This window comes from Oncorhynchus mykiss, chromosome 11, assembly GCF_057628025.1.
Source record: "Oncorhynchus mykiss isolate SJ-2025 chromosome 11, ASM5762802v1, whole genome shotgun sequence".
Taxonomy (NCBI): domain Eukaryota; kingdom Metazoa; phylum Chordata; class Actinopteri; order Salmoniformes; family Salmonidae; genus Oncorhynchus; species Oncorhynchus mykiss.
Genome location: NC_143032.1, coordinates 87,199,317 through 87,214,037, shown reverse-complemented (window position 1 = coordinate 87,214,037; position 14,721 = coordinate 87,199,317). Strand labels below are relative to the sequence as shown.

At 27.6% G+C, this 14,721-nt stretch overlaps 1 protein-coding gene across 3 annotated transcripts in view; it reads right to left on the bottom strand.

The window, feature by feature from the left end:
* The window catches only part of dapk1 (death associated protein kinase 1), a 201,073-nt gene that overhangs the window by 44,568 nt on the left and 141,784 nt on the right, over nucleotides 1–14,721 (bottom strand). For all 3 annotated transcript variants that reach the window (XM_036936596.2, XM_036936598.2, XM_036936597.2), the window contains 2 exons: nucleotides 13,625–13,822; nucleotides 2,141–2,338 (listed from right to left, as the gene is read on the bottom strand). In XM_036936596.2, coding sequence (XP_036792491.1) covers nucleotides 2,141–2,338; nucleotides 13,625–13,822 — 396 coding nt within the window. The remainder of the gene's footprint in view (nucleotides 1–2,140; nucleotides 2,339–13,624; nucleotides 13,823–14,721) is intronic.

Here is a 14,721-nt window from a genome sequence, read left to right as displayed (position 1 = left end):
AGTGAAGTGTAAAGTAAGGAGGAAGGCAAAAGAAGTTCAACAGCAGCAACCAGACTTCATCTGACTGATTCAACAAATTATTAACCCAGTCTGATGGATGCCTCCTAACGAGGACCAATAGCACGCATCACACAGGCAGGACTTATCCAATAGCACGCATCACACAGACAGGACTTAACCAATAGCACGCATCACACAGACAGGACTTAACCAATAGCACGCATCACACAGACAGGACTTAACCAATAGCACGCATCACACAGACAGGACTTAACCAATAGCACGCATCACACAGACAGGACTTAACCAATAGCATGCACCACACAGGCAGGACTTAACCAATAGCACGCATCACACAGACAGGACTTAACCAATAGCACGCATCACACAGACAGGACTTAACCAATAGCACGCATCACACAGACAGGACTTAACCAAAAGCACGCATCACACAGACAGGACTTAACCAATAGCACGCATCACACAGACAGGACTTAACCAATAGCACGCATCACACAGACAGGACTTAACCAATAGCACGCATCACACAGACAGGACTTAACCAATAGCACGCATCACACAGACAGGACTTAACCAATAGCACGCATCACACAGACAGGACTTAACCAATAGCACGCATCACACAGACAGGACTTAACCAATAGCACACATCACACAGACAGGACTTAACCAATAGCATGCACCACACAGGCAGGACTTAACCAATAGCACGCATCACACAGACAGGACTTAACCAATAGCACGCATCACACAGACAGGACTTAACCAATAGCACGCATCACACAGACAGGACTTAACCAATAGCACGCATCACACAGACAGGACTTAACCAATAGCACGCATCACACAGACAGGACTTAACCAATAGCACGCATCACACAGACAGGACTTAACCAATAGCACGCATCACACAGACAGGACTTAACCAATAGCACGCATCACACAGACAGGACTTAACCAATAGCACGCATCACACAGACAGGACTTAACCAATAGCACGCATCACACAGACAGGACTTAACCAATAGCACGCATCACACAGACAGGACTTAACCAATAGCACGCATCACACAGACAGGACTTAACCAATAGCACGCATCACACAGACAGGACTTAACCAATAGCACGCATCACACAGACAGGACTTAACCAATAGCACGCATCACACAGACAGGACTTAACCAATAGCACGCATCACACAGACAGGACTTAACCAATAGCACGCACCACACAGGCAGGACTTAACCAATAGCACGCATCACACAGACAGGACTTAACCAATAGCACGCATCACACAGACAGGACTTAACCAATAGCACGCATCACACAGACAGGACTTAACCAATAGCACGCATCACACAGACAGGACTTAACCAATAGCATGCATCACACAGACAGGACTTAACCAATAGCACGCATCACACAGACAGGACTTAACCAATAGCACGCATCACACAGACAGGACTTAACCAATAGCACGCATCACACAGACAGGACTTAACCAATAGCACGCATCACACAGACAGGACTTAACCAATAGCACGCATCACACAGACAGGACTTAACCAATAGCACGCATCACACAGACAGGACTTAACCGTCGTGTTTACACCACCGTCGTGTTTACATGAATTCAAGAGGAAAATCAGACCAGACTTTTCAATTCAATTAGAATAATTTCCCTCTACTTGACAGACAGACCTGTCGCTACCAATGAGCTTGAGGAAACCAACAATATTTCACGGCAGATCTCAAAATGAAGAAATACAAGACGCTCAGGCTTTCAGACGCACAGCACCTCCCACAATCCTTTAGGGGGGGAAAGATCTGCACAAAAATAACAGAAATGGCTTCAATCCAGTCTCAGAATACATGAATATCACAACGCTGGTACCAGAACCAGAAGTGAGGTGAGGTGAGTTATAATGGGATTATATTCAAGTCCTGTTTAGCAGAGAGAGATATGAAGCCTGGAGTCTGAAGTCTGTCATGTTTTTAATGGGAAGTAATGCTGTTGATTGATTGACTGATGAATTGATTGGCAGATTGAGGGACTGATAATAATAGATACCTTGCTGGGTAGTCTGGTCAATTGATGAATAAAATATAGTATCTCTACCTTGTTGGGAAGGTCGAGGGTTGCCTTGGCAGCACACAGTGTCGTGACAACGGGCAAGTTGCCGTCCTTACAGGCGATGTGCAGCGGCGTGTTGCCGTGGCGATCCTGATGGTCGACGGGGCAAGGGTGACGGAGCAAACATCTGACCACCTCCAGTTGGCACCTCCTCACAGCCAGGTGGAGCGCTATGTGGCTGTCCTGAACACAAGGCCCCATGTCATAGATCTCTACCAGTACTAGTATAGTAATACTATATCCCAGGAATATTACAGTCATATCATAGTAATATAGTCATATCATAGTAATATAGTCATATCATAGTAATATAGTCATATCATAGTAATATAGTCATATCATAGTAATATAGTCATATCATAGTCATATCATAGTAATATCATAGTCATATCATAGTAATATAGTCATATCATAGTAATATAGTCATATCATAGTCATATCATAGTCATATCATAGTAATATAGTCATATCATAGTCATATCATAGTAATAGTATAGTAATATCATAGTAATATAGTCATATCATAGTAATATAGTCATATCATAGTAATATCATAGTAATACTATATCCCAGTGATAGTCATATCATAGTAATATAGTCATATCATAGTAATAGTATAGTAATATCATAGTAATATCATAGTAATATAGTCATATCATAGTAATATAGTCATATCATAGTAATATAGTCATTTCATAGTAATATAGTAATATCATAGTAATATAGTCATATCATAGTAATATAGTCATATCATAGTAATATAGTCATATCATAGTAATATAGTAATATCATAGTAATATAGTCATATCATAGTAATATAGTCATATCATAGTAATATAGTCATATCATAGTAATATAGTCATATCATAGTAATATAGTCATATCATAGTAATATAGTCATATCATAGTAATATAGTCATATCATAGTAATATAGTCATATCATAGTAATATAGTCATATCATAGTCATATCATAGTAATATAGTCATATCATAGTAATATAGTCATATCATAGTAATATAGTCATATCATAGTAATATAGTCATATCATAGTCATATAGTCATATCATAGTAATATAGTCATATCATAGTAATATAGTCATATCATAGTAATATAGTAATATCATAGTCATATCATAGTAATATAGTCATATCATAGTAATATAGTCATATCATAGTCATATCATAGTAATATAGTCATATCATAGTAATATAGTCATATCATAGTAATATAGTCATATCATAGTAATATAGTCATATCATAGTAATAGTATAGTAATATCATAGTAATATAGTCATTTCATAGTAATATAGTCATATCATAGTAATATAGTAATATCATAGTAATATAGTCATATCATAGTAATATAGTAATATCATAGTAATATAGTCATATCATAGTAATATAGTCATATCATAGTCATATCATAGTAATATAGTCATATCATAGTAATATAGTCATATCATAGTAATATAGTCATATCATAGTAATATAGTCATATCATAGTAATAGTATAGTAATATCATAGTAATATAGTCATTTCATAGTAATATAGTCATATCATAGTAATATCATAGTAATATCATAGTAATATAGTCATATCATAGTAATATAGTAATATCATAGTCATATCATAGTAATATAGTAATATCATAGTAATATAGTCATATCATAGTAATATAGTCATATCATAGTAATATAGTCATATCATAGTAATATAGTAATATCATAGTCATATCATAGTAATATAGTCATATCATAGTAATATAGTAATATCATAGTAATATAGTCATATCATAGTAATATAGTCATATCATAGTAATATAGTCATTTCATAGTAATATAGTAATATCATAGTAATATAGTCATTTCATAGTAATATAGTCATATCATAGTAATATAGTCATATCATAGTAATATAGTCATATCATAGTAATATAGTCATATCATAGTAATATAGTCATATCATAGTAATATAGTCATATCATAGTAATATCATAGTAATATAGTCATATCATAGTAATATCATAGTAATATAGTCATATCATAGTAATATAGTCATATCATAGTCATATCATAGTAATATAGTCATATCATAGTAATATAGTAATATCATAGTAATATAGTCATATCATAGTAATATAGTCATATCATAGTAATATAGTCATATCGTAATATAGTCATATCATAGTCATATCATAGTAATATAGTCATATCATAGTAATATAGTCATATCATAGTAATATAGTCATATCATAGTAATATCATAGTAATAGTATAGTCATATCATAGTAATATAGTCATATCATAGTAATATAGTCATATCATAGTAATATAGTCATAACATAGTAATATAGTCATATCATAGTAATATAGTCATATCATAGTAATATAGTCATATCATAGTAATATAGTCATATCATAGTAATATAGTCATATCATAGTAATATAGTCATATCGTAATATAGTCATTTCATAGTAATATCATAGTAATACTATATCCCAGGAATATTCCAGTCATATCATAGGAATATCATAGTAATATAGTCATATCATAGTAATATAGTCATATCATAGGAATATCATAGTAATATAGTCATATCATAGTAATATAGTCATATCGTAATATAGTCATATCATAGTCATATCATAGTAATATAGTCATATCATAGTCATATCATAGTAATATAGTCATATCATAGTCATATCATAGTAATATAGTCATATCATAGCAATATAGTCATATCATAGTAATATAGTCATATCATAGTAATATAGTCATATTATAGTAATATAGTCATATCATAGTAATATAGTCATATCATAGTAATATAGTCATATCATAGTAATATAGTCATATCATAGTAATATAGTCATTTCATAGTAATATAGTCATATCATAGTAATATAGTCATATCGTAGTAATATAGTCATATCATAGTAATATAGTCATATCATAGTAATATAGTCATATCATAGTAATATAGTAATATCATAGTCATATCATAGTAATATAGTCATATCATAGTAATATAGTAATATCATAGTCATATCATAGTAATATAGTCATATCATAGTCATATCATAGTAATATAGTCATATCATAGTAATATAGTAATATCATAGTAATATAGTCATATCATAGTAATAGTATAGTAATATCATAGTAATATAGTCATTTCATAGTAATATCATAGTAATATAGTCATATCATAGTAATATAGTCATATCATAGTAATATAGTCATATCATAGTAATATAGTCATATCATAGTAATATAGTCATATCATAGTAATATAGTCATATCATAGTAATATAGTCATATCATAGTCATATCATAGTAATATAGTCATATCATAGTAATATAGTCATATCATAGTAATATAGTCATATCATAGTAATATAGTCATATCATAGTCATATAGTCATATCATAGTAATATAGTCATATCATAGTAATATAGTCATATCATAGTAATATAGTAATATCATAGTCATATCATAGTAATATAGTCATATCATAGTAATATAGTCATATCATAGTAATATAGTCATATCATAGTAATATCATAGTAATAGTATAGTCATATCATAGTAATATAGTCATATCATAGTAATATAGTCATATCATAGTAATATAGTCATATCATAGTAATATAGTCATATCATAGTAATATAGTCATATCATAGTAATATAGTCATATCGTAGTAATATAGTCATATCATAGTAATATAGTCATATCATAGTAATATAGTCATATCATAGTAATATAGTCATATCATAGTAATATAGTCATATCATAGTAATATAGTCATATCGTAATATAGTCATTTCATAGTAATATCATAGTAATACTATATCCCAGGAATATTCCAGTCATATCATAGGAATATCATAGTAATATAGTCATATCATAGTAATATAGTCATATCATAGGAATATCATAGTAATATAGTCATATCATAGTAATATAGTCATATCGTAATATAGTCATATCATAGTCATATCATAGTAATATAGTCATATCATAGTCATATCATAGTAATATAGTCATATAATAGTCATATCATAGTAATATAGTCATATCATAGCAATATAGTCATATCATAGTAATATAGTCATATCATAGTAATATAGTCATATCATAGTAATATAGTCATATCATAGTAATATAGTCATATCATAGTAATATAGTCATATCATAGTAATATAGTCATTTCATAGTAATATAGTCATATCATAGTAATATAGTCATATCGTAGTAATATAGTCATATCATAGTAATATAGTCATATCATAGTAATATAGTCATATCATAGTAATATAGTAATATCATAGTAATATCATAGTAATATAGTCATATCATAGTAATATAGTAATATCATAGTCATATCATAGTAATATAGTCATATCATAGTCATATCATAGTAATATAGTCATATCATAGTAATATAGTAATATCATAGTAATATAGTCATATCATAGTAATAGTATAGTAATATCATAGTAATATAGTCATTTCATAGTAATATCATAGTAATATAGTCATATCATAGTAATATAGTCATATAATAGTAATATAGTCATATCATAGTAATATAGTCATATCATAGTAATATAGTCATATCATAGTAATATAGTCATATCATAGTAATATAGTCATATCATAGTCATATCATAGTAATATAGTCATATCATAGTAATATAGTCATATCATAGTAATATAGTCATATCATAGTAATATAGTCATATCATAGTCATATAGTCATATCATAGTAATATAGTCATATCATAGTAATATAGTCATATCATAGTAATATAGTAATATCATAGTCATATCATAGTAATATAGTCATATCATAGTAATATAGTCATATCATAGTCATATCATAGTAATATAGTCATATCATAGTAATATAGTCATATCATAGTAATATAGCCATATCATAGTAATATAGTCATATCATAGTAATAGTATAGTAATATCATAGTAATATAGTAATTTCATAGTAATATAGTCATATCATAGTAACATAGTAATATCATAGTAATATAGTCATATCATAGTAATATAGTCATATCATAGTAATATAGTCATATCATAGTAATAGTATAGTAATATCATAGTAATATAGTCATTTCATAGTAATATAGTCATATCATAGTAATATAGTAATATCATAGTAATATCATAGTAATATAGTCATATCATAGTAATATAGTAATATCATAGTCATATCATAGTAATATAGTAATATCATAGTAATATAGTCATATCATAGTAATATAGTCATATCATAGTAATATAGTAATATCATAGTCATATCATAGTAATATAGTCATATCATAGTAATATAGTAATATCATAGTAATATAGTCATATCATAGTAATATAGTCATATCATAGTAATATAGTCATTTCATAGTAATATAGTAATATCATAGTAATATAGTCATTTCATAGTAAAATAGTCATATCATAGTAATATAGTCATATCATAGTAATATAGTCATATCATAGTAATATAGTCATATCATAGTAATATAGTCATATCATAGTAATATAGTCATATCATAGTAATAGTATAGTAATATCATAGTAATATAGTCATTTCATAGTAATATAGTCATATCATAGTAATATAGTAATATCATAGTAATATCATAGTAATATAGTCATATCATAGTAATATAGTAATATCATAGTCATATCATAGTAATATAGTAATATCATAGTAATATAGTCATATCATAGTAATATAGTCATATCATAGTAATATAGTAATATCATAGTCATATCATAGTAATATAGTCATATCATAGTAATATAGTAATATCATAGTAATATAGTCATATCATAGTAATATAGTCATTTCATAGTAATATAGTAATATCATAGTAATATAGTCATTTCATAGTAAAATAGTCATATCATAGTAATATAGTCATATCATAGTAATATAGTCATATCATAGTAATATAGTCATATCATAGTAATATAGTCATATCATAGTAATATAGTCATTTCATAGTAATATAGTCATATCGTAATATAGTCATATCATAGTCATATCATAGTAATATAGTCATATCATAGTCATATCATAGTAATATAGTCATATCATAGTAATATAGTAATATCATAGTAATATAGTCATATCATAGTAATATAGTCATATCATAGTAATATAGTCATATCGTAATATAGTCATATCATAGTCATATCATAGTAATATAGTCATATCATAGTCATATCATAGTAATATAGTCATATCATAGTAATATAGTCATATCATAGTAATATAGTCATATCATAGTAATATCATAGTAATAGTATAGTAATATCATAGTAATATAGTCATATCATAGTAATATAGTCATATCATAGTAATATAGTCATATCATAGTAATATAGTCATATCATAGTAATATAGTCATTTCATAGTAATATAGTCATATCATAGTAATATAGTCATATCGTAGTAATATAGTCATATCATAGTAATATAGTCATATCATAGTAATATAGTCATATCATAGTAATATAGTAATATCATAGTCATATCATAGTAATATAGTCATATCATAGTAATATAGTAATATCATAGTCATATCATAGTAATATAGTCATATCATAGTCATATCATAGTAATATAGTCATATCATAGTAATATAGTAATATCATAGTAATATAGTCATATCATAGTAATAGTATAGTAATATCATAGTAATATAGTCATATCATAGTAATATAGTCATATCATAGTAATATAGTCATATCATAGTAATATAGTCATATCATAGTAATATAGTCATTTCATAGTAATATAGTCATATCATAGTAATATAGTCATATCGTAGTAATATAGTCATATCATAGTAATATAGTCATATCATAGTAATATAGTCATATCATAGTAATATAGTAATATCATAGTCATATCATAGTAATATAGTCATATCATAGTAATATAGTCATATCATAGTAATATAGTCATATCATAGTAATATAGTCATATCATAGTAATATAGTAATATCATAGTCATATCATAGTAATATAGTCATATCATAGTAATATAGTCATATCATAGTCATATCATAGTAATATAGTCATATCATAGTAATATAGTCATATCATAGTAATATAGTCATATCATAGTAATATAGTCATATCATAGTAATAGTATAGTAATATCATAGTAATATAGTCATTTCATAGTAATATAGTCATATCATAGTAATATAGTAATATCATAGTAATATAGTAATATCATAGTCATATCATAGTAATATAGTCATATCATAGTAATATAGTCATATCATAGTAATATAGTCATATCATAGTAATATAGTCATATCATAGTAATAGTATAGTAATATCATAGTAATATAGTCATTTCATAGTAATATAGTCATATCATAGTAATATAGTAATATCATAGTAATATCATAGTAATATAGTCATATCATAGTAATATAGTAATATCATAGTCATATCATAGTAATATAGTAATATCATAGTAATATAGTCATATCATAGTCATATCATAGTAATATAGTCATATCATAGTAATATAGTCATATCATAGTAATATAGTCATATCATAGTAATATAGTCATATCATAGTAATATAGTCATATCATAGTAATATAGTCATATCATAGTAATATAGTCATATCATAGTAATATAGTCATATCATAGTAATAGTATAGTAATATCATAGTAATATAGTCATTTCATAGTAATATAGTCATATCATAGTAATATAGTAATATCATAGTAATATAGTAATATCATAGTCATATCATAGTAATATAGTCATATCATAGTAATATAGTCATATCATAGTAATATAGTCATATCATAGTAATATAGTCATATCATAGTAATAGTATAGTAATATCATAGTAATATAGTCATTTCATAGTAATATAGTCATATCATAGTAATATAGTAATATCATAGTAATATCATAGTAATATAGTCATATCATAGTAATATAGTAATATCATAGTCATATCATAGTAATATAGTAATATCATAGTAATATAGTAATATCATAGTCATATCATAGTAATATAGTCATATCATAGTAATATAGTCATATCATAGTAATATAGTCATATCATAGTAATATAGTCATATCATAGTAATATAGTCATATCATAGTAATATAGTCATATCATAGTAATATAGTCATATCATAGTAATATAGTCATATCATAGTAATATAGTCATATCATAGTAATATAGTCATATCATAGTCATATCATAGTAATATAGTCATATCATAGTCATATCATAGTAATATAGTCATATCATAGTAATATAGTCATATCATAGTAATATAGTCATATCATAGTAATATAGTCATATCATAGTAATATAGTCATATCATAGTAATATAGTCATATCATAGTAATATAGTCATATCATAGTAATATAGTCATATCATAGTAATATAGTCATATCATAGTAATATAGTCATTTCATAGTAATATAGTCATATCATAGTAATATAGTCATATCGTAGTAATATAGTCATATCATAGTAATATAGTCATATCATAGTAATATAGTCATATCATAGTAATATAGTCATATCATAGTAATATAGTCATATCATAGTAATATAGTCATATCATAGTAATATAGTCATATCATAGTAATATAGTCATATCATAGTAATATAGTCATATCATAGTAATATAGTCATATCATAGTAATATAGTCATATCATAGTCATATAGTCATATCATAGTAATATAGTCATATCATAGTAATATAGTCATTTCATAGTCATATCATAGTAATATAGTCATATCATAGTCATATCATAGTAATATAGTCATATCATAGTAATATAGTCATATCATAGTAATATAGTCATATCATAGTAATATAGTCATATCATAGTCATATCATAGTAATATAGTCATATCATAGTAATATAGTCATTTCATAGTAATATAGTCATATCATAGTAATATAGTCATATCGTAATATAGTCATATCATAGTAATATAGTCATATCATAGTAATATAGTCATATCATAGTAATAGTATAGTAATATCATAGTAATATAGTCATATCATAGTCATATCATAGTAATATAGTCATATCATAGTAATATAGTAATATCATAGTAATATAGTCATATCATAGTAATATAGTCATATCATAGTAATATAGTCATATCATAGTAATATAGTCATATCATAGTAATATAGTCATATCATAGTAATATAGTCATATCATAGTAATATAGTCATATCGTAGTAATATAGTCATATCGTAGTAATATAGTCATATCATAGTAATATAGTCATATCATAGTAATATAGTCATATCATAGTAATATAGTCATATCATAGTAATATAGTCATATCATAGTCATATAGTCATATCATAGTAATATAGTCATATCATAGTAATATAGTCATTTCATAGTCATATCATAGTAATATAGTCATATCATAGTCATATCATAGTAATATAGTCATATCATAGTAATATAGTCATATCATAGTAATATAGTCATATCATAGTAATATAGTCATATCATAGTCATATCATAGTAATATAGTCATATCATAGTAATATAGTCATTTCATAGTAATATAGTCATATCATAGTAATATAGTCATATCGTAATATAGTCATATCATAGTAATATAGTCATATCATAGTAATATAGTCATATCATAGTAATAGTATAGTAATATCATAGTAATATAGTCATATTATAGTCATATCATAGTAATATAGTCATATCATAGTAATATAGTAATATCATAGTAATATAGTCATATCATAGTAATATAGTCATATCATAGTAATATAGTCATATCGTAATATAGTCATATCATAGTAATATAGTCATATCATAGTAATATAGTAATATCATAGTAATATAGTCATATCATAGTAATATAGTCATATCATAGTAATATAGTCATATCATAGTAATATAGTCATATCATAGTAATATAGTCATATCATAGTAATATCATAGTAATACTATATCCCAGGAATATTCCAGTCATATCATAGGAATATCATAGTAACAGTATAGTAATATCATAGTAATAGTCATATCATAGTAATATTATAGTAATAGTATAGTAATATCAGTGATAGTCATATCATAGTAATATAGTCATATCATAGTAATATCATAGTAATAGTATAGTAATATCATAGTAATATAGTCATATCATAGTAATATAGTCATATCATAGTAATATAGTCATATCATAGTAATATAGTCATATCATAGTAATATAGTCATATCATAGTAATATAGTCATATCATAGTAATATAGTCATATCATAGTCATATCATAGTAATATAGTCATATCATAGTAATATAGTCATATCATAGTAATATAGTCATATCATAGTAATATAGTCATATCATAGTAATATAGTCATATCATAGTAATATAGTCATATCATAGTAATATAGTCATATCATAGTAATATAGTCATATCGTAATATAGTCATTTCATAGTAATATCATAGTAATACTATATCCCAGGAATATTCCAGTCATATCATAGGAATATCATAGTAATAGTCATATCATAGTAATATTATAGTAATAGTATAGTAATATCATAGTGATAGTCATATCATAGTAATATAGTCATATCATAGTAATAGTATAGTAATATCATAGTAGTATCATAGTAATAGTCATATCATAGTAATAGTATAGTAATATCATAGTAATAGTAACATCATAGCAATATAGTCATATCATAGTAATAGTATAGTAATATCATAGTAGTATAGTAATATCATAGTAATAGTGTAGTAATATCATAGTAGTATAGTAATATCATAGTAATAGTGTAGTAATATCATAGTAATAGTATAGTAATATCATAGTAATAGTATAGTAGTAGCATTAATAGTATAGTAATATCATTGTAATAGTATAGTAATATCATAGTAATATCATAGTAATAGTATAGTAATGTCATAGCGATATAGTAATATCATAGTAATAGTATAGTAATATCAGTAATAGTATAGTAATATCATAGTAATATATTACTAGTAATGTCATAGTAATATAGTAATAGTATAGTAATGTCATAGTAATAGTATAGTGATATAATAGTATAGTATAGTAATATCATAGTAAGAGTATAGTAATGTCATAGTAATATAGTAATAGTATAGTAATGTCATAGTAATAGTATAGTAATATCATAGTAATAGTATAGTAATATCATAGTAGTAGTATAGTAATATCATAGTAGTAGTATAGTAATATCAGAGTAATAGTATAGTGATATCATAGTAGTAGTATAGTGATATCATAGTAGTAGTAGTAGTATAGTAATAGAGTAATAGTGTAGTAATATCATAGTAGTAGTATAGTAATAGAGTAATAGCATAGTAATATCATAGTAGTAGTATAGTAATATAGTCATAGCATAGCCACAGCATTACCTTGTCAGTAGAGTTGAGGTCAGCGCCATGTTCTATCAGACACTCTACTATATCAGCGAACCCCCTGGCAGAGGCGGTGAGGAGGGGGCTCTCTCCCTCCCTGTTCTTGGCATTAACCTGGCACCCCGCCTGGCATAGTGTCCTGGCCACCGAGGAGTAGCCATGCCACGACGCACAGTGGAGCGGTGTCTCCTGCTCCTGATGAGGAGAGGAGGGGGTGGGGGTGGGGTTATAGGGATACCTACATGGCAGCTCCTAATCTAGGTGAAGGAGCCTGGCACCAGTCTGTTTGGGCCTAAATGCCACTGCTTTTCACTTCCAGCGGAATCAAAATGATCACAAAACTATCCTAAACACTACCTTAAGCCTTGAAAAACAGTCTGTGCTTTTCTAACGCTGATGTTTCTCCTGCTCTAACGGTTGGTACAGAACAATGCTGCTGTCAATTATCTAACGGTTGGTACAGAACAACGCTGCTGTCAATTATCTAACGGTTGGTACAGAACAACGCTGCTGTCCCTCCTGATCTAATGGTTGGTACAGAACAATGCTGCTGTCCCTGATCTAACGGTTGGTACAGAACAATGCTGCTGTCCCTCCTGATATAACGGTTGGTACAGAACAACGCTGCTGTCCCTGATCTAACGGTTGGTACAGAACAATGCTGCTGTCCCTCCTGATCTAACGGTTGGTACAGAACAACGCTGCTGTCCCTGCTGATCTAACGGTTGGTACAGAACAATGCTGCTGTCCCTCCTGATCTAACGGTTGGTACAGAACAACGCTGCTGTCCCTCCTGATCTAAAGGTTGGTACAGAACAATGCTGCTGTCCCTCCTGATCTAACGGTTGGTAAAGAACAACGCTGCTGTCCCTGATCTAACGGTTGGTACAGAACAACGCTGCTATCCCTGATCTAACGGTTGGTACAGAACAACGCTGCTGTCCCTCCTGATCTAATGGTTGGTACAGAACAATGCTGCTGTCCCTCCTGATCTAACGGTTGGTACAGAACAACGCTGCTGTCCCTCCTGATCTAACGGTTGGTACAGAACAACGCTGCTGTACCTGATCTAACGGTTGGTACAGAACAACGCT